Here is a 19,656-nt window from a genome sequence, read left to right on the forward strand (position 1 = left end):
GGAATCTACTGCGTTTGGTGGTTCTGAGAGAATGTCTATCGTTATACCCCCTGAAAGATTCACAGCTCAGTTGCTGAGCTCCTTGCTCCCTCGTCTCTTAGTATGGCCAAGTTTTGAATTGCCGCCAGCCCATATAGAGAGGTGATGTTGGTTGAAATCCACGGTGCTTCATCAACTCCATGGCCGCCGACCTTCTGAGTGACCCACGGTGCATCCACTCTATATCCATCACTGAGAAGGAGTTCGTTCCAGGCACGCGAGGCTAGAGATGGCTCATCAAGTTCTCGAGAAGCGTATGCAGTTAGCCGCGAGTGACCTTGCTTCAGCTGCAAGTTTCCAAAATCGACCCCAAAGCGCTCCGTCTGTTCTGCAGCCGGAGAATTGAAGTGGCGGCAATAGTCTAACCAAGCTTCTTTGAACCCCGGAGGTGTATCATCCCCAAGCGAATCTATGATATCGGCACAGATCTCAAACAGCCCGAACATGGCCGAAAGATGGGACACTTTCACAACGCCCTTGTTCTCCGGATCCTCGGCCGGTGGGAGTATCTCTCCTGTGAGGAGGTTGTAAGTGACCTGGCCGGTAACGAAGCCGTTTTTCAGGGAACCGATCCCCCTCATCGTGGCAAGAAGCTTGTTCCTGGATTCCTTCCACGTCGGGCCACGTCTTTCCCACTCGACGAACCACGCTGCAGCGAGCGCAGACCAGTCGGTCCCCAGAGAGATGGTAAGCGCCTTCGGGTCAGGCCGGTATGTGTCTCGATCTTTCCTGACCTTGCGGTACGGATCCAGTATGAGGAAAGTCTTCTCAGTCTCCAGTGTTTCTTCCATCAGGTCCCCGACCCTCTCATCTCCGCCGGAGAGGTAGTAGAAGAACTTTCGGTACAAAGCATTGGAGATGCGAGCCTGCTTGCAGCTGTCGCTCCAGTGCTGCACACCATGGCGTGTTCCAAGACCTTTGTATTTTCCGAGGTGATAGACGTCGACCTCTCCGGTATGCCTGGTCAGCGCCTCAGCCATCCGGTACACGTCTGCTCTGCCGGTGCGGAGGAAATACAACCAGAGCCACAGGTCAGGGGAGAGCTCGGAATTGTCCCAAGCGTAGCCGCCCACGTCGTATCTCCAGGTATGCCGATCCGCGTCGTAGGTATGCATGATGTCTCCATGGTCCCAAAAGCCGTACCACTTCCGCTGCTCCACCTGCCCTTTGTAGAAATTGAACAGGAAATCCAGCTTTGCATCCAAATCCCGCTGCAAGCCGCCGTCCGCCAGCTCCCGCGACGATGCCGGAGACCAGTACGTCCCCAGCGCCTCCGTCTCGCGGATCCGCTCCGCCCACGCCACCAGCACGGGCGGCTCCCTCACGACGCCCGTCAAGGCCGCCAGCTCCGCGTCCCCCGGCGTGGCCCCCGTCGCCAGCACGCACAGCTCGCTCGTGCGCGCCACGCCCTCGGGACTCCCCATGCCCTCCTCCCAGTCCTCATACGTCACCCGCATCGCCTCCAACTGGTCCGCATACCCCTCCTCCCCCAACGACCCCCGCCACGGCCTCACGTCCATCGGCCCCCCCGCGTGCGGACACCACACCCAAGCCGTAATCTCGCCCTCGCCCTCGTCATCTCCCGCCCGCACATCCACCCCCGTCGGCCACCTCTCCCACGCCCACCTCAACCCCACCGCCACCCCGCCCCTCCCCGCCGCCCCCACATACGCCACCCCCCCGAACACATTTCCCCCCTGGTCCTCCCCCTCCCCCTCCTCCTCCCTGTCCTCCCGCGACACCGACCCCTCCGCTTCCCTCGCCCTCGGCGGCACCCCCACCCACCCCCTCCCCCTCCCCGTCCTCTTCCGCACCTGCGCCGCATTCCCGCCCGGCCCACCCTGCACCACCCGCCACTCCCGCCACACGGGCACCCATCGCAGCGACCCCTCGCCGCCGCTACGCGTCTGATCACCCAGCGAGGGAACGGGCACGGGCAGCCCGTTTACCTGCGCCGCGCGCGCCTCGGGGCCGACCGGGTCGTGCCAGAGGCCGGTGAGGCCTTGGGCGGCTTCGGAGAGGAGGAGGAGCGGGGGGGAGGAGGGGGAGGGGGAGGGGTTGGGGCGGGACGCGGTGGTGGAGGTGGCGCGGATGTGGTGGTCGAATGGGAGGGCGGGGGAGAGGGGGACGGTGAGGCGGAGGGAGAGGCCGCGGATGTGGGTTTGGGTTTGGGGGTGGGGGTGTTGATTGGGATTGGGATTGGGTTCGGCGTCGGAGCGGGGGCTGGTCAGGGAGGAGAGGGTGTGGGTGAGGTGGAGGCGGAGGAGGGGGGAGGAGGCGGAGAGGTGGATGAGGAGGGTGAAGGGGAGGGTTTGGGGGGTTTCGGCTTTTTCTCTTTGTTTTTCTTGTTCATCGTGGCGGTGGTGGTTGTTGTTGTCGTCGTCGTGGGGGAGGGGGGCGTGGTGGCCGGTTATTTTGACGGTGGTGCGGATGGGGCCGTGGTGGAGGATGGTGGTGGAGGCGATGGTGCTGGTGAGTTTGTGGTAGGTGATGGGTGTGGAGGGAAGGTCGTCGTCGAGGATACCGGATTGGGTAAGCAGGACGAGGTGGCCGTTGGTGCTGACGGTGCGGCCGGCGGCGTTGACGATGCGGGAGATGAGGGTGCGGCCGGTTTTGGGGAAGGTGGCGGTGATTTCGCCGGTCGAGACGGTGATGGCGTCGGGGGAGTCTTGGACGCGGAGGCTGGTTTGGGGTTCTCGGGGCTCCTTTCTTTCTTCGTTTGGCGTGGCGTGGACTATGTATCCGTCTTTTGGTGCGTCACCAGCAGGGATTGCGTGCGCAGTCCATTTGATGGAGTCGTCGGGCCAGTAGGCGGTGACCCAAGATTGAAGTGGGATTTCTTGACCGTCTGGGGTGGTGCAAGTGAATGCGGCATCACCTGATCTATATCTGCCTCTGTGCCAAGGTAGGCCGAAAGTTGTCCCGTGCTGGTGTTGAGGCGGCGGCTCCAGCCACCTTACTGGGACGGATTCGGAAGGCATGCCGGCAACTTGGAGGATCAATGGCGATTTGGAGAAAAAGGCCAGTCTTATCGGGGCAAATGTGCTTCGGCAGGCATTCACCCGTCCGCTCTCGCTTGCGGGGTTGCGCGTTTGAGGGGCTCAATGGCATCACCCTTTCGCTTCTGGCAATGATCTGCCATGTCCTCCTTACTCACCAAGCAACAACCCAAGAAAGGCTTGGTGATGCCAAATCTTCCCGTAAGGCTGGCCCAAGTACGGACTGATCCGGCCATAGCGATGGAATTGAGAAGTGTCTCCGGTAGACGTCGTGGCACCAGCCCTGCGCCACCCGCCGCTTTTCGGCACCAGGGCGGAGCGTTATCTGTACGCACATGGTGTGGTATTTGACGTGATCGATGTCGCATCTGAACGGATGTGAAGCATGTCAGGGTCTCGCCACGGAGAATAAATTACATCTGGACTCGATGCGCACCGATTTTGAACCAACCGAGCTCGACACAACTCGCTGTCCGCGGCCTGAGCACCGGCACAATGGCACAGTCAGCGGGGGAAGATGCAGCAAAGTCGGTGGAAGAAGAGGGCACGTCGACGCCAACGCAAAAAGACATCGGCCACATCAACACCGCCGAAGTCGACGACCTCGCCGAGCCCGATGACCCGAACTCGACCACCCGCTGGCCGTGGGAAAGAAAGAACCGCAAGCCGGTCGACCTCGACGCCATCGCAACCAAGCGCAGCGTCTTCGATGACCCCGCGCTGGCGCCCTTCTACATGCCGCGGCCGGACCACGAGAACATCCACCGCTTCTCGATCCCGTTCCGGTGGACCTACCGCGAGGAGCAGGCGGTGCGGCGCAAGACGGACGTGCGCATCTTCCTCTGGATCCTGGTCATGTTCTTCGCCCTCAACATCGACCGCGGCAACCTGTCCAACGCGGTGGCGGACAACCTGCTGGACGACATCTCCATCACCACCAACGACTACAACAACGCCCAGAACATGTACCGCGTCGGGTTCCTGGTCAGCGAGATCCCGTCGCAGATGCTGGGCAAGTGGCTGGGGCCGGACCGGTGGATCCCGTGCCAGATCGTGCTCTGGAGCCTGGCGTCGGGCGGGCAGTTCTGGATGCGCGACCGCGCCGGCTTCTTCGCCTGCCGCTTCCTGCTGGGCCTGTTCATGGGCGGCTTCATCCCGGACGCGGTGCTGTACCTGTCGTACTTCTACACCGCCGCCGAGATGCCCATGCGGCTCGCCCTCTTCTGGTTCGTCGACTCCATGTCGGGCGTCGCCGCCTCCTTCATCGCCTACGGCGTGCTGCACATGGGCGGCGTGCGCGGCCGCGAGGGCTGGCGCTGGCTCTTCCTCGTCGAGGCCGCCCTCAGCCTCGCCATCGGCCTGCTCAGCTTCCTCTTCCTCGTCCCCGGCCCCACCCAGACCCGCACCCGCTGGAACCCGCGCGGCCTCTTCTCCGCCCGCGAGGAGCGCATCCTCGTCAACCGCGTGCTGCGCGACGACCCCTCCAAGGGCGACATGCACAACCGCCAGCCGCTCTCGCTCGCCATGCTCGCCCGCAGCCTGCGCGACGTCGACCTCTGGCCCGTCTACGCCATCGGCCTCGTCTTCGAGATCCCCGCCACCCCGCCCAAGGCCTACCTGAGCCTCACCCTGCGCGACCTCGGCTTCGACGCCTTCCAGACCACCCTGCTCGGCATCCCCGTCACCGTCTACGCCGCCCTCAACATGCTGCTCGCCACCTGGCTGAGCGAGCGCCTCGGCCAGGTCGCCCTGCCGGGCCTGCTCGCCCAGCTGTGGGTCCTGCCGCTGCTGGTCGTCGAGTACGCGCGCGCCGGCGCCCTGTCGCCGTGGGCCCAGTACGCCGTGCTCTTCTTCCTGCTCGGCCAGCCGTCGCTGCACGCCGCCCAGGTCGCCTGGTGCTCGCGCCTCAGCGGCGCCGTGCGCACCCGCGCCGTCGGCGCCGCCCTGTACAACATCGCCGTCCAGCTGTCCGGCATCGCCGCCTCCAACATCTACCGCGCCGACGACAAGCCGCTGTACAGGCGCGGGAATCGCGACTTGATCGCCATCACGGTCGGCACCGTCGCCGCGTATGCCGCCGCCAAGGCGTATTATGTGTGGCGGAATCGGGGGAAGAGGGCGAAGTGGGAGGCCATGACGAAGGAGGAGCAGCAGCACTATTTGGCGACCACCGGGGACATGGGGAACAAGCGATTGGATTTCATGTTTGAGAGCTAGAGAGAGAGAAAGAGAGAGAGTATGTGTGATAGTGATAGTGATAGGAATGAGGACCCCTTGCCTGCCGCCGGCGTGTCTCCTACCTACTACTCGTATGGGACCGCCTTGTTCTCCTTGACCCAGAGCTGCTCCCCCTCAGTGCCCGTGCCCGGCGGAACAAGGCCATTCAGCTTCCAGAGCTCACGGTCCGTCTCCAGCCCGTGGTATTCCCAGTCGTAGCCCTTGTCGGCGATGTACGGCTTCAGAACTTCGTCGACCTGTGCAGAGGGCGTCAGTCGATGCGTACGAGAGGTGCAATGTAGAGCCAGTTACAGACCCGTGAGAGGAATCCGCTCTTGCGGTCGCTGCTGCCCATTTTGCGAGCGATGTTCTCGAACACGATTCGAATGAAGGGCGTTCCGGCCTTGTCGTTCGAGACTCCTCCGACATATATTTTCTCTGCCGGCACGGCGTTGAAGATGACGACGACATAGAATGCCGGGAGGCCGGCTTTGGTGTAAATCTTGGTGATGTCCGCAGAGAGAGCGTCACGCTCCTCCTTGGTGGTGAAAGTGTTGTCCGGGTGGAAAACGCGCCACAGAGGCATCTTGTAGTATCAGGTTGACGGGAAGACGGTTGCTCTTGTGAAGTGATGTTGTCGATAACTTTTCGTACATGTCTTTGTTGACCAGTTTTATATCTTGTGTTGGACAGTGCAGTCTCGCACAGTATGACTTTCCCTACCGACAGAGGACCGTGGTTGGCCCAGCGCGCTAGCTGCTGCAGTTCAGTAATCATCTCACCTCACTTGAACGGAGCCATGAGACGGTCAAGACTGAAAAGTGATCAACCGAGGAATACTCCGCTACCATCTGATGTGGCCGTTGTGTCTGCGTAGGCGAGGCCAGAAGTAATTAGAAGTATAGTGAATGAACACTACCGTGAATGGCCTCTGCTGTGGAAGAGCACTGTTATAAGTGACCACTACTGTGAATGAACACTGCTGTAAGTATGAGGAAGGAACATCGCTACGAATATAGTGAATGAAGACTGCTGGAACGGGAGTAATAGTAGAGTGAGCTGAAGGCACTGTGATGATAAGTAATCGTCGGCATTGACAGACGCCTGTCAGTTAGAAGCAGTGCAACTAGACCAGCCAAGCCAGCGATAGATCCCAACGTAGAATACTAAACATTTCATACAAGCCCAGGGGGCTTAATGCGGAGACAAGCCGTGGCGCCAGTGAATAGTAATCAGGAGTGGTGGGATATCCATCCAACGCGGGGGTCATCGAATCAAATAAGCTAACTAGAGATTCACCAAGTGGAAGAGCATGTGCGGGGAAACAGATTGACGAAAGTGAAGGGAGGAAGAGAATCCTGGACGGCGCGTCTTACTGTGCCAGAGCGGTGAAGCCAGCTGGGCTGCAGCCGATCAGTCGATTCCGGCACCTCCGCCATCACAGATCACTAAACCTCGGCTGCGAGGTGAGAAAGAGTGAGAGTGAGAGCGAGAATCGGGCGTTGTGCGTTTGATTTGAGGCGGAGGTGATGGACGCGACGGTTGGTGTTGAGTGGTCGGTGCGGAGGCGGGGGTGCTGCAAGGCTGTCGCTTGAGCCGCCTCACCGGGTCTAGCGCACCACCCGGAGATATGTCGGACCGGCTTGTTGTTCGCACGGCTTTTTGTTCGCTCGGCTTTTCAATTTTCGCATCGACGACGACGGCGACTCGCAACCCATAACCCACCCACCCACGACAAATCCTCCATCTCCAAATCCACAGCCATGGGCGGTGTCACGGTCAGGGACGTTGAGGCGTCCAAGTTCATCAATGCCTACGGTATGCGCCAGAGCTTGTCGCAGCGCCCGCGCCTCCGCTAACGACCGTTGCAGCCGACTTCTTGAAGCGCCAGGGCCGTCTTCCCATCCCAGGTCCGTGATCTCGTCCAGGTTGAATCCCGTAACTGGGGGATGACAATGGCGGAAAAGCTAACAAGAGCCTCTCCATCTACAGCCTGGACTGATATCGCGAAGACTTCGCACGTGAGAAACTCCTTGATCTGATGCAAAGTCGGTGCGCAAAATCGCTAACAAACAACAGGCCAAGGAGCTCCCTCCCCAGAGCATCGACTGGTACGAACTGCGCGCGTTTTGACATGCCCGACACCCTGCTCACGCTCGTAAAAGGTACTACGTCCGCGCCGCTGCCGTCGCCCGCCACATCTACCTCCGCAAGACCGTCGGTGTCGGCCGTCTCCGCAAGGTCCACGGTGGCACCAAGAACCGCGGCTCGCGCCCCAGCCACCACGTCGACGCCTCCGGCTCCGTCGACCGCAAGGTCCTCCAGTCCCTCGAGAAGATTGGTGTTCTCGAGCACGACGAGGAGAAGGGTGGCCGCCGCATCACCCAGTCCGGCCAGCGTGACTTGGACCGCATTGCCATGTCTACCGTCGAGGCCGAGGAGGATGACGAGTAAACTTGTCATTCCGTGGGTTCAAAAATGGGGTAAATAAACGGGCATGGGATATCGGAGTTGCAAGGTTACGCGCTCTTGAACTCCAGGGCACTTCGCGCCTGGATGGAGGATGGAAGGGTACGGGCAATTCTCGGAGTGATTCCCAGCCAAAAATCAACTTTTCATCCATTCACTCTCGAGCCAGTCGGATGCTCGTCCTGAATTTATCGCCCATGTTCTCACCCACCTGCGTCCTGTAAGATGATGGAAAAGGGAATCTCCGGGAGGCGTACTGTTTTTGCGCATACCCCATTCATCTTTGAGCAACTAGTAGGCCAACGCCAAGGTCTGCTCAGACACTCAAGTTTTGTGTGCACGGCTGAAGATGCGGTAGATCACCTATCAGTAACAAGTCCGCCCTTTGCCTGAAACTTCTCGAGATGCAAGCATACGCGAAAATTTGACGTGAAGGGCGAGTGGACTGTCCACGAATTCGAACATGTCGATACCAAGTACTAAACCCTCGGTCTACATATACGCTGCCCCCAGTCGTTGGACCGAAGAGAAACCGTGCATCCACCGTCGATTGAGCTTGCCAAAAACGTCTGCGTTGGGAAGATCAATCAGCCTCATTCAATAATAGTAGTAGGGCAAGGCATCCTAAACTCACACATCGGGATGCACGTGGCAACAATGCACAACGACGCGACCCCGTACACCTTGAACAACTGCGCCGGCCCATCTTCCGTCACCCACGAGTTGACAAAGGTGGAGAAGCCGTAGAAAAGCAGGTTCTTCGCCGTCATCTGCACGATGAAGATCTCGGTCGCCTGCTCCTTGTACGCATCCCTACATTTGCGTAAGCAAACATGTCAACACACCACCACCCCCGAATCCGCCTCCGCCACATGAGAACACAAACACACAAACAAACTTACAAAACATACAGCGCCGCCGACCCCGACGCCACCGTAACCCCGCAGCACACGCACCCGTGGCAGAAGGCGCCGAGGAGGTATCCCGCTCCCGCCGCCGTCGGGTGCCGCACGTCCCACATGAAGACGAAGTAGCCGACGCCCAGCAGCGGCGCCGCCGCGACCGCCTGCGCCGGCAGCCGGAACTCGGGCTCGTGCACGCCCCGGTTGCGGCGCGCCAGCGCCCGCGACGTCGCCGAGCAGAGCGCGCCGGACCCGATGCCGCCGATGAGGCCGCCGATGAGGCCTGGGTGTGGGTTGTTGGTTAGTTGGTGGTTTGTTGTTTTTTGGGGGGATTGGGGGAGGGGGGATTGGCATTTACCGCCGACGTAAAAGTAACCGTTGCCCTCTGGGGTGAGGTTGTATGGTGGGGCGGACCAGATTTGTGCGAGGACGTAGGAGAGGCTGACGTAGAATGCCTGCGTGCGCGTGTTGAGCGTTGCGGTTCGTCACGGGGGAGGGGGGTCGTTGTTTGCTACGGTCATACCACGATGATGCCGGCGTCTAGGATGGTCTGCCCGTTGGTGAGTTCTCCCCGATGTGTGTAAAAAAAACGGGGAGAGTGCCTACCCAGAACACTGCTGGATTTACGAGCACCACTAGCGGCGCGATTGATAGCTTGATCGGAGACTCGTCCGTGAAGCTTCCGTTGTAAAGTGCCAGGCTCCGCAAGTACGACTTCTCCGGCCTCGGGGCGGCTACATCGACGCTCTCAAGGCACTTGACGTTCCCCTCGCGCTTATCCGGGCGTTGCTCCGTGTCCGCATACGCGTCCGGACCCGGACCGTGTGCAGGCAGCCTGCCATCCTGGTCTCGGCGCCGGAACTGCGTCTCAGGCACGAAGAAGAAGACGGCCAGCGCGCCGGCGACGGCGAACGGCAGATGCACGATGAACATGTACCGCCACCCCAGCCTCGCCGTTATAGGGCCGCCGATGATGGCGACGAGCGACGACATGCACGTCAGACAGAGCACCATGATGCCGGTGCGCACGCCGCGCTCGTGGACGAAGTACCTGTCAAACGCTCATCAGCGACACTGGCCCCCCCTCAAGACAATTTCCGGTGCAAGGGTTTGTTTTACATGTCACCCAGCATAGCCACGGACAGGCTCTCAAACGCGGTGGTGCCGAAGCCTTGCACCAGCCGCCCTGCGAGGAGGGTGCCGTAGTCTTCGTGCGCGGCGATGCAGACGGCGGTGCCGACGACGCCCATGACGGCAGCGAACACGAATTGCGGGCGCTTGCCGTACTTGCGCGCCAGCGCCGAGACGACGAGGCTTTTGCGGCAGGTAAGAAAGTCAGTCAGGCTTGCAGCAGCAGCGGATCGATCGTTCGAACTCACCCGAAGCAGCCGACGAGCAGGAGCTGGTATCCGGAGAGCTCGGCGACCTCGTCCAGGGTGACGCCCAGGATGCCTGACAGGACGACGGTGGCGGGCGCCAGCATTGGGGCTGGGACGGCGGCGAAGATGATGGTGCCGACGAAGACGGAGGCGTAGGCGACGTCTTTCTTCCACAGCGGCCAGTTCTGCATACTGTCGTCAGCCATATGTCCGCGGTCGGTGTTTCGGCGAGCAGCGGGATGACGGACCAATGGGTCGTTTGGGTCGTCCGAGGGCTGCGGGACTAGGACGATGTGCGAATTCTAAAAGGGTCAGTGGGTGGCAAGGTGTCTGGATTGGCTCGTCGCACCTTGCCCGTGCCGTGCTTGAGATGGTTGGCCGTGTCTCCGGTTCCCTCGTCGAGGAGAGACACTGTCCCCGGGACGTTCGCGACGGATGTCTCGATGACGCCAAGAGGCATTTTGGGCTGAGAGTATATGTAGACAATTAGGAGAGAGTCAGTGGCAAGTGAGGTTTATGTGGTGTTTTACATGGCGTACCCCGCATTATCAGGGTATTGCATAACGTCGGCTCTATTGACCCGACCCTGGAGCCACATACATACCGTTGGTCTTGTCGACAGAACAGAAAGGTGGCAGTTGCATTCTTACCCGACCCGTATATGAACAGAGGTAGGCCGAGCGCTCGAGGATTTTAGCCGGGGTGCTTTAGCGGTACGTTTGACAGCCCAGATTAGTACGCCTAGCTGCAAACACCGCTAAGAGAAGCTTGTAGAAGGCCACTCTTGCACTGGTTCCCATGTCTACCAAAACAATGGACCCAGCCTTTAAGCTCAGTGTTTAGGCACGCGTTGTGGAGCAGGAGGATCGGGGAGGATCGGGAATCCAGGGCCGGGCTCGGGCCGGAGGGAGGCTGACCGGCTCGGCGGGCAAGCTGACGCTTAGTAGCTTGCGTATGCCTGCTCTGTCCACGTCATTCGAAGTTGCGAAACAGGGGCGGGAAACTTGCTGCGTTTCTGGTCGCTTGTCTCGAGTCAAGCGATTGGCTGCCAGGCACCCATCCGGCTCGGCCTCTTCCCCGGATGAGCAACAAGCTTCAACGCCTTTCCAGAAGTCGTCGCCGGGAGGCTGGGAAAACTTGCACCGCGCCATGTGGGTCAAGGAACAAAGCCCGCCTCGCCTGAGCATCGCCCTGCACGCCGGCGTCCTGCATACATAGGGCTGCGTCGCGCGCGCGCGCGCCTGGCTTGTAACTCTACACCATCTTCTCACCACCACCATGGCTCCCTCCACCAATTTCTCCAAACCTCCCCTCCGCTCCGCCAGCACCAGCAGCAACGGCCACGGCCACCACCGCCCAGCTCACCCGTCCCGCCAAAACACCACCGCCAGCTCCACAACCACCCGCACCAGCTTTGCCGCCGACATCCCGACACCCAGCCGCCACAACAGCAGCAGCCGCAACAACAACAACAACGACGTCCAGCACCACTACCACTACCAATACCCGCCCCAAAACCACTACCCTCAACCGCCACCCCAACCCCAACAGTACCCACAACGGCAACCCTCACAACAACAATACCCACAACGGCAACCCTCCCAGCAACTCCCCCGCCGCAAACCCGTCCCCACCCGCGCCGCATCCACCCTCTCCCGCCCCACCCTCTCGCGCGCCCCCACCACGCAAACCGCCTACATCGACCTCCTCGTCCGCCTCGACGAGATCCCGCGCTGGCACAACGTCGTCTGCGCCTTCTGCACCTGGCTCCTCCTCGCCGGCTACCTCGTCTTCCCCGCGACTTTCACAAAGGTGCAGGAGCGGGTCGAGACGAAGATCGGGGGGGATGGCGATGGCGGCGGCGATGTGGTTGAGGTTTTCGTGGCGGGCGCGGTCAAGAATGTGGGGTTGTTGTGGGTGGCGGGGGCGTGTTGCGTGCTGGGTGGGGTGGGGCTGGCGTGGCTGTGGGTGCGGTGGTGGTGGCATTGGATTTGGTTGGTTAATAGGGTGTTTTTGTGAGTAGTTGTGGCTTTTCTTTTTTTTTTTTTTTTTGTGGTCGTGAAAAAAGGTCTCCCGCTGACACGCCATGCGGCAGACCCGGCACGACGAACTCCATCGCCGGCCTCATCTCCACCCTCGTCAACATCTACTCGGCCCAGGACGGCAAGATCAGCATCACGGCCAAGGTGACCGTCGGCGTCACGGCCGGCTGCACCCTGGTCTTCGGCACGCTGTTCGTCGTCCACCAGCTGCTGCTCATGCGCGTGAAGAAGAAGCACGAGCGCCAGATCAGGGATGACGAAAAGCGCGAGAGGCGGATGAACGGGGAGGAAGTGGAAGACCCCGGCGCCTTCGGGAAGTTGAGGAGGAAGGCGCAGGAGCCGAGCGCCATGCCGGGGAGTGTTGTTTGAAGGAGAGTTCTGGAACAGCTAGCTTGGATGTGCGCGGCGTTGCTTCGCTTCTCCTGCGTGGGTCGCTGGTGCGTGTCAGTTGTATGTATATTGCATGAGGCGGGGCTTTCTTTTCTGTTCTATACCCTGCCATAGCTGGGCTATCGGCCGTTTATCATTTCTGCTGTTTTCCTTGTTCTATATCTTTTGATATATGCGAACATGTGACCATCAGTCCAGAGCCTTGAATATATCAAGCCTCCTACACGGTTCCCCTTCAATCACTTGGTGTGCATCTCCCAGTGGATTTCTACTACGTACATTGCAATGCATGATAGCTGTGCCATTCCTACTCCTGTACACTCGGCCCACCATATCAAAGTGCTTTGATCTTTCTTGTGTGTCTTTCCATCCGCGATCTGTCAACTCTTGCTGGGTGGGGGGTAATGGTGAAGCCCAATTTTCACGAGTCGTGCGTTTCTGGCTTCCAAATCAGTGTCGTCCGGATCCTCTGGCCTACTGGGTCGTTGGCCCATGAAGCTTCTATCATCATAGATGCCCTTGCTTTGCTGGCGTATGGTTTGCATCATATCCGGATGGGACTGAGTCAAACCGTCTATGGCTCTCAGAATGCTTGATGCTCTTACAGCAAGGAGAGTGGCGCATTCTACGTTGTTCTTCTCCAGTGCGACCTCCAACGCCGTCTCGTTCCGTTTGCTCACACGCATCATGTCCGCGCCGTTGTCAAGAAGGAAGCCAAGGATACCGGCGTCTCCTCTACGAGCAGCTACTATAAGTGCTGTGTCGCCATCGACATTCGCCATGTTGACCTCGGCACCTTTTTTGATCATTTGCTGCACGGTTGCGGTTGGGCAATTGAAGGCAGCGTGAACAAGCGGGGTCGACTTGTCCGGGCCGCCGAGGACATTTAGATTGAGATTGGAATCCCCCATGAGCCGCTGCAGAATCGATTCCTCGCCCTTATTGGCCGCGACGCAGACTGGGGGGCTGCGCTCTCCCTTACCAAGGTTCGGGTCTGCGCCCTTGGCAAGTAGCGTGCCGACGATCTCAGACCAGCCAGCTTCGCATGCGGCTTGCAGGGCTGTGCCCGCTGGAAAATGCGGGTTGTCAGTGCAGGCGTTGACGTCGGCGCCAACTCTTTCCTCAAGAAGTTGGTTCACAACATTGAGGTGGCCTTGGGCAGCGGCAGCCTGAAGCGCCCATCCGTGCTCCGATTTCACGTCCGCACCGCTCTTGAGCAGCATCTCGATGATATCCGTTGTCCCATCGTTTGTGGCGGCCGTCAGGGCATTTCCATATCTTCCAATTGTCAACCAGTGCGGTTCTGATGCTTCCAAAGAGAGAAAAGGATCTGAACTTACTTTTCACCCCGTGCATTGGCATTTGCGCGAAATGTGTCTGGGTCTAGCAGCTTCTCGACGGTCGTTTGCTTTTCGTTGTCCGTTGCCTGGTATAGGCAGTCGTCTATCACGTCCTGGGGCAAGTCGCCGCCTGTGTTTTCCCAAATAGCCCTCAGAACCTCAGGAAGCTCATCAGTGTCCTCAGCAGCTGCTTCCAGGGCGCCTTCGCAGTTCAAACGCTTGCACTTCTCAAGCAGAAACAAGACTGCTTCTCAACTTTCCTCTTTCGCTGCTCTGTCTAAAGCGCTTTGGAAGAGTTCGCGGCTGGGTTGAGTCTCCAGTAACTTCTCAAGGGCGTCTTTGCGGCCAGCTGCCGCTGCGTCAGAAAATGCGTGGCGGTAGTCCCTTTCCGTGAACTGCCCTTCGCCTTTCCTCAAAACGTAGTCGAAAATAGAAATGTCAGAGCAGACTGCAGACAAAGCCAGCGGTGACGGTGTATCGTCGTATAAATTGACATCCAGTGGGGTTCCATCAGTCAAGGGAGCGTCCTTGTCCACCAGGAGAGTGACGGCTTCGATTTTACCAGAAAGGATGGCAGCGCCAGTGCATAAGGTCGGCCATTCTTTTGGTGAAGCACGCGGATCCGCTCCATTAGCAAGAAGCAATTTGATTACAGAAAGATTTCCTGGCAACGCCGCGAATGCCAAGGGGGGTGCATTGGCGCAATCGCCTACATCGATAGCGGGAGCCTTGTCGTAAGCCTTGTCGAAAGCCTTGTCGAGGAGGACTTCAACGACTTCCTCGTGCCCAAAGTAAGCCGCAAGGTGCAACTATTTATGAATCAGCTCAACTCCAGTTCTTGATTTGCTCGACATACCGGCGTCACCCCCGCGCCAATTTCGCGGTTCACCTCCTCCTTTGGGCTTCTATCGATGAGTGCAGCAACAAGTTCGGCGTATCCAACGCATGACGCCAGGTGCAGAGCGGTCAAGTCTTCGATCTTGAACTGTCCGACTACCATGAGCCTTTTGAAGTCGTCTTTCCCATCGCTTATAGCCTGCGTCCACCACAATCGGATATCTGACCCCGGTTTCCAGAACTCTTCTTTCTCGCTTAAGATCCTCGCGATATCCGCTGTTGCTTTGCTGGAATGTTGAAGCCAGTACTTGATTGGGTAGCTCAGAAGCTTCCCCTCATCTTCCAAGTCCTGGTTTTGGGAAAGGTTAGGGACCTCTGACGCCTCTGTGGAGGCCGGGTTGTCGTTTCCAGAAGGTGCTGAGTGCTGACGCCCGGCTTTCATTATGTAAGAAAAGCACCTCAATGCGACCATTCCCTGCTGCAATTTCCTCCCCTCTTCACAAAGACCGAGAAGATTCTCGGAGCATGTGTCGAGGTGTGTCTTGATGTCTTCGAGCACGAAGCTGACTACCTGCTTGCCGCCTTCCGATTCCCTGAAGCTCAACAGCGGACTGCACTGTTTGACCAGCTTCCTCAGCTTATCTTTGTCTTGCGACGTCGACGAAAGGCCGGTAAGAATGGAAAGTTCCTCTTCGGTGAGGTCTTCGTTGGTGAGGATAAGGGTGCGCAGCATTTCTTTGATGCTTGCAGCAGTATCCGGGTCGTTGCCCTTGAGTAGCTGTATTGCCGTTAATAATGCTCGTCTTCCACGCCTTTGGAGTTGCACTCACCGACTCCCACGCGCCATTGAGGAGAGTTTTCACATCCTGCGGGACACCCTCAAGAAGATGCCGGACCTGGAGATCGCTTGATCCCGGCGGGAGTGCCGCCAGATGGACACACGTTACGTCGACCCACTTCTTGGTCTCTGCTCGCTTCCCGACGAGAGAAATTGCGAAATAGAGAACGGCCATGTTGTACTGCTTCTCGGCGCCAAGGTCGGCAATCATGTTCTCAGCGTGCGACTGCACCTCGGATTTCACTTTGCCGTGATGCTCCTCGTCATCCAGATCGATCGACCGGACCCCCGTCCGAGGCAGCGCCTTCTTGAGATTGCTTCGCTCTCGACCGGTAAAGAGCCATCTCACCCGGACCTTTTGTGCATCGTCAATGTCACCGTCTTTCAGCTTTTGATGCAGCAACTGCAGAAGCTTCTGGGTGGACCCGTCGGCGCTTTCTGGGAGCTCATGAAGATTGCTGACAACAATGTAGATTGCCCCGACGAAACGGTCAGCGAACATGTCCCGGAGGCCTTGCCACAGGTTTTCCACACTCATGCTGGCTTGGGACGGCCCCCCCTGGCTCGTCGACCCCTTCCCTTCCTTCTTGCGAAACTGCTTGACGTATTTTGCCAGTCTCTCCTGTTGGTAGACCAGTTGACGCATTATCGACTTTAGCAGTTCCTCCGCACTGGATCCATCCGAGGATTTGTCACAGAAGAAAAAAGCACAGAGGACAGGACGCGAGTTGTTCTCCTCCGCCTCGGATGACAGGTCAGATATCCTGTCAATCGTCGCCAGGACTGCGCTGGTCTTTCCCTTGCCTTCTGCGCCACGTATCCAAAGACACCTCTCGTCACAGCCGTCTTGGCTCCTGGTCGTCTCGGATGGAGTCTGTCCATCCTCGGGAAGCTCGGTGCTGGGTTGTAAGCGGAACCAGTCCTTGTACTCCTGCTCTTCAATTATCCAAGATTGAGAGTTCACTTTGGCTCTCAAAGTGTCCCGCTTTCTCTGGATGTGGACACCTTCAAGTGAATCGAGGATGTCCCTCACCATGTCTCGATCAACATCTCGTGTGCAGCTGAACCGACTCTTCGCAACGAGCCTTGCCTTCTCGACTACTTTTCTCAGTGGAGTTCGCATCATCTGGTACTTTGGGTCTTTGAACCCTGTAAAATGGACAAGATTGCGATGTGCGCTCTGGAGACCACACTCGTCATACCCAACAAGGATTGATGCTTCCTTATCGACAAATTTTTTGCGACCCTGCAGAGTATAAGCCGATTGCACACTGCATTTCTAGGATCTGTGATACCTGAGGGATGAGAACGTCGAAAACCTTGCGAACAATCTTGTTGTCCCGCATACCAACCATTTCGGGAAAGTCTGTCTCAAACACCTCCCAGAGACAAGCAATCTGGATGTTCCCGGCCAATTTGCGGACGAGGCGGAGAAAATCCTTCTTCAGCCCTTGCAGATACTGGTTGCCGGGCTTCATCACGTCAAGCAGAGCCGAGGCTTGAGCGTGCCCATTAGGGGAAAGTAGTTCAGCCGTAGAAGCGTACATGGCGGCAACATTGGCAACCTCGGCACCGTCGAACGGCGTGCCAAAGAACACGCATCCGCAAATGGCCTCGAATACGTTGGGGTAATCGGAAGTGTGGAAGCCTGCGATACACACTGCCTTTGAGTTGCGTCAGTTACTGAGGGTGAAATCAAGGAGGCTGGTGCAATCACCTTGGCGATAACAAGACCGCCCATGCTGTGCCCAATGAAGACGATCGGGCGCCTTTCACATTTCTGTCACGTTGTCAGGACTTCGTTGAGCTGAGAGCTGGGCCAGCACTCACCTCCCGTTCAGAAATGAGTGCATTGAGCAGAGATTCAGCGATGCTGTCAAGACACTGCTTGACTTTGAGAGAGCCGACCCAAGCGGATCCGTACTGGAAGAGGAGAACACGTGCGGTCGGGAAATCTTTTGCCAGCCCATCAGAGTCCCGTAGCCAGTTGAACTTGGTATCAGGATGGGTCCAGCTGGTCACCGGGTGAGCACCGAGCCCCGGCACAGCAACGATACTGCCGTGTGGTTAGGTTTACATGTTCAAGTGCCGCAGGAAGGTTCATAGTTCCACACACTCAACGCTGGCATTGCCGTCAGGGTCACGAAGGATTTCCATTCCTTGCTTCATGACGCGGTATTGTTCGGGGCTGTCGCTCGTGTGTTGGTCACCCATCTTGACGGCGGTATGCTTGTAGTAACTCGAAGGTGGACTCGAAAATGACGAATGAATGAGTTTGAGTGTGACCGAGGACTTCTCTGTCGCTTTAAGCGCTACTCCCCACGTTTTCGCCCCCAAGAAAAAAGTAAATGCCAGGCAATAACACGATCACATGTGATGGATAACGATGAAGCAAATGCTTGTTGTTTGATGGACGTCATCATCAGCTGAAAACAGAGCTCATCAGCTGAAAACGGCACTCAACACCATGATATCATGACGTTCAACTCCCTCAATGCCCGTTGCCGATAACGCTCCGGCTGAGAGCAAGGGTCGATCTGTTCTCTACAGAAATACCAGCGGCTCAGCTACAGAGTGTAAATTCTGAGTTTCACCTTGCCTGAGGTCAGAAGGGGTTTGGTGGTGTTGCAGGATGGATGTGTTGGCACTTGCGACGTGGAGAGCGGTCGGTTCCAATCGCCCCGAACTTGGCATCGTTTGACTGTTGTGCACGATTGGACTTACGCGAGTGTTGAGGCCCGTTGGGTTCAGCCGCAGCTGAATGATGAAGCCCCAGAATGTTGAAAGTCGGAAGGTGTTCGGTAGATGGACTAAAACGGAAGCGTATGCTGTGAATCTGTGTAAATCGTCGCTCTCAATTGACCCCCAGAGGGACAGTAATGAGGCTTTCCACTCTTCCACCCTTGTCCTTTTCATCTACTCCTTATTGAAAGCAGGCTCGGCTGGGTATTGAGATGGAACCCCCACTGTCGCGTCCACCTTTTGAACACAGTTTAAACGCCTCCGAAATAGACCTTTTACCCGCAACTTTTCGAGACGAAGAAGACAACCTCATCGCCCCCAGTTCCTGCATCAAAGACTTCTTGCGAAAAGAACTTTCAGTCGAGAGGATCGATAAGGTCAAAAAATGGCTATGGATGAGTGGAAGGCTAGTCCCTCCACGACCGCTGCATCATCAGGTCCTGCTCCGTCGTAGTCTTACGATCACTGAGCAGCCAGACCTCCACCTTGTCTGGTCGAAAGATCGAATATTCCTCAAGCCCTTGCCTCAATTCCTTCTAGACTCGGTATTCTGGAAATCGAACATTTGCACGTCGCACGAGGAGGGTAAGCGGGCGCTCCAACAACAGGCACCCTCGCCATCCGCCTCGAACCCAACAGTATCCGCGCAGATGGACCTGGCCATGGCGGCTCGCGGCTTTCTATTCTCATACACGGCCCTTATCGCGTACCACAGCGACTTTTTGATTGCTCGGGCGAACGGACTTGTTCCACCCGAGCTGGAATGGCCGGCTTGGAAGAAGATCGCCCAGGCGACAGTCAACGACCACACGTACGGTTCCATCAGCCCTAGGTACCGATACGGCGAGCTCCGGCTCAGTCGGCTCAACAAGATTTACCGCTTCGCCGACGGCGCATATATCCGTGGTTTTTCGAGAGTGGATGCACAGAGCCAGTACCAAGGCTTCGTCGCGGACAACTTTGGCAAGATAATAGGCATTTCGGGCTACGTGGTCATCGTCTTGACGGCAATGCAGGTGGGGCTTGCCACGAACCAGCTGCAGTCGAATGCTACCTTCCATAGTGCCAGCTATGGCCTCACCGTCTTCTCCATTGTGGTGCCCATCTGCGCTGGGGTTGTTATTTTCGTCATGTTGGCTTGCCTTTTTGTCAGGAATTGCCGTTTTGCCAGCCAAGATTGGGATAGAAGGTGTAAGAAAATAAATAACTGGGATCACGTCACGTGTGGCGAGCCTGTCTGACGGCTGTTAGCTTCCAACAAATTTTGTAATGACCGAGGAAAGATTAAAGAGCCGTATAGTAGATACAAACAATTTTCTCTCGTCCTACCGAAAATATAACTCAGTAGTCTTTAGAGGCTAGAGTTTAGTAGTTCCCTAAGGAAGAGTGGGACGGGAAGACGTCGAACATGCCCCTCCCCCAACACCCTCTCAATCATGGCCGCCATCACCACGGCCGAATC

General features: G+C 57.8%; 8 protein-coding genes across 8 annotated transcripts; 4 read left to right on the forward strand and 4 right to left on the reverse strand.

Annotated features, from left to right (window-relative positions):
- Positions 1-59: 59 nt before the first annotated feature.
- Positions 60-3,020, reverse strand: BKCO1_4000035 (uncharacterized protein; the record flags this gene model as incomplete). Its single annotated transcript, XM_020275444.1, has 1 exon — positions 60-3,020. One exon carries the CDS (start codon positions 3,018-3,020, stop codon positions 60-62), a length of 2,961 nt encoding a protein of 986 aa, XP_020128486.1.
- Positions 3,021-3,533: 513 nt separating this feature from the next.
- BKCO1_4000036 (major facilitator superfamily transporter) lies at positions 3,534-5,255 on the forward strand (the record flags this gene model as incomplete). The annotated part of the gene is made up of 1 exon (XM_020275445.1): positions 3,534-5,255. The coding sequence occupies one exon, from the start codon at positions 3,534-3,536 to the stop codon at positions 5,253-5,255; it is 1,722 nt and encodes a 573-aa protein (XP_020128474.1).
- An 86-nt stretch (positions 5,256-5,341) lies between these two features.
- Positions 5,342-5,841, reverse strand: BKCO1_4000037 (4-oxalocrotonate tautomerase; the record flags this gene model as incomplete). The annotated part of the gene is made up of 2 exons (XM_020275446.1): positions 5,342-5,512; positions 5,572-5,841. The coding sequence occupies 2 exons, from the start codon at positions 5,839-5,841 to the stop codon at positions 5,342-5,344; spliced, it is 441 nt and encodes a 146-aa protein (XP_020128475.1).
- Positions 5,842-7,018: 1,177 nt separating this feature from the next.
- BKCO1_4000038 (40s ribosomal protein s19) lies at positions 7,019-7,709 on the forward strand (the record flags this gene model as incomplete). Its single annotated transcript, XM_020275447.1, has 5 exons — positions 7,019-7,073; positions 7,127-7,165; positions 7,248-7,276; positions 7,335-7,366; positions 7,421-7,709. 5 exons carry the CDS (start codon positions 7,019-7,021, stop codon positions 7,707-7,709), a joined length of 444 nt encoding a protein of 147 aa, XP_020128455.1.
- Positions 7,710-8,216: 507 nt separating this feature from the next.
- Positions 8,217-10,465, reverse strand: BKCO1_4000039 (major facilitator superfamily; the record flags this gene model as incomplete). Its single annotated transcript, XM_020275448.1, has 10 exons — positions 8,217-8,293; positions 8,359-8,537; positions 8,627-8,909; positions 8,985-9,081; positions 9,150-9,176; positions 9,233-9,677; positions 9,746-9,940; positions 10,006-10,190; positions 10,254-10,307; positions 10,355-10,465. The coding sequence occupies 10 exons, from the start codon at positions 10,463-10,465 to the stop codon at positions 8,217-8,219; spliced, it is 1,653 nt and encodes a 550-aa protein (XP_020128456.1).
- Positions 10,466-11,283: 818 nt separating this feature from the next.
- Positions 11,284-12,416, forward strand: BKCO1_4000040 (uncharacterized protein; the record flags this gene model as incomplete). The annotated part of the gene is made up of 2 exons (XM_020275450.1): positions 11,284-12,020; positions 12,101-12,416. The coding sequence occupies 2 exons, from the start codon at positions 11,284-11,286 to the stop codon at positions 12,414-12,416; spliced, it is 1,053 nt and encodes a 350-aa protein (XP_020128432.1).
- A 401-nt stretch (positions 12,417-12,817) lies between these two features.
- On the reverse strand, positions 12,818-17,666 carry BKCO1_4000041 (multiple ankyrin repeats single kh domain-containing protein; the record flags this gene model as incomplete). The annotated part of the gene is made up of 9 exons (XM_020275451.1): positions 12,818-13,715; positions 13,778-13,979; positions 14,034-14,586; positions 14,634-15,392; positions 15,445-16,698; positions 16,748-17,116; positions 17,170-17,232; positions 17,283-17,508; positions 17,569-17,666. 9 exons carry the CDS (start codon positions 17,664-17,666, stop codon positions 12,818-12,820), a joined length of 4,422 nt encoding a protein of 1,473 aa, XP_020128431.1.
- Positions 17,667-18,406: 740 nt separating this feature from the next.
- On the forward strand, positions 18,407-19,435 carry BKCO1_4000042 (uncharacterized protein; the record flags this gene model as incomplete). The annotated part of the gene is made up of 1 exon (XM_020275452.1): positions 18,407-19,435. One exon carries the CDS (start codon positions 18,407-18,409, stop codon positions 19,433-19,435), a length of 1,029 nt encoding a protein of 342 aa, XP_020128430.1.
- Between the last annotated feature and the right edge of the window lie 221 nt (positions 19,436-19,656).

This window comes from Diplodia corticola (genome assembly GCF_001883845.1).
Source record: "Diplodia corticola strain CBS 112549 chromosome Unknown scaffold40, whole genome shotgun sequence".
Taxonomy (NCBI): domain Eukaryota; kingdom Fungi; phylum Ascomycota; class Dothideomycetes; order Botryosphaeriales; family Botryosphaeriaceae; genus Diplodia; species Diplodia corticola.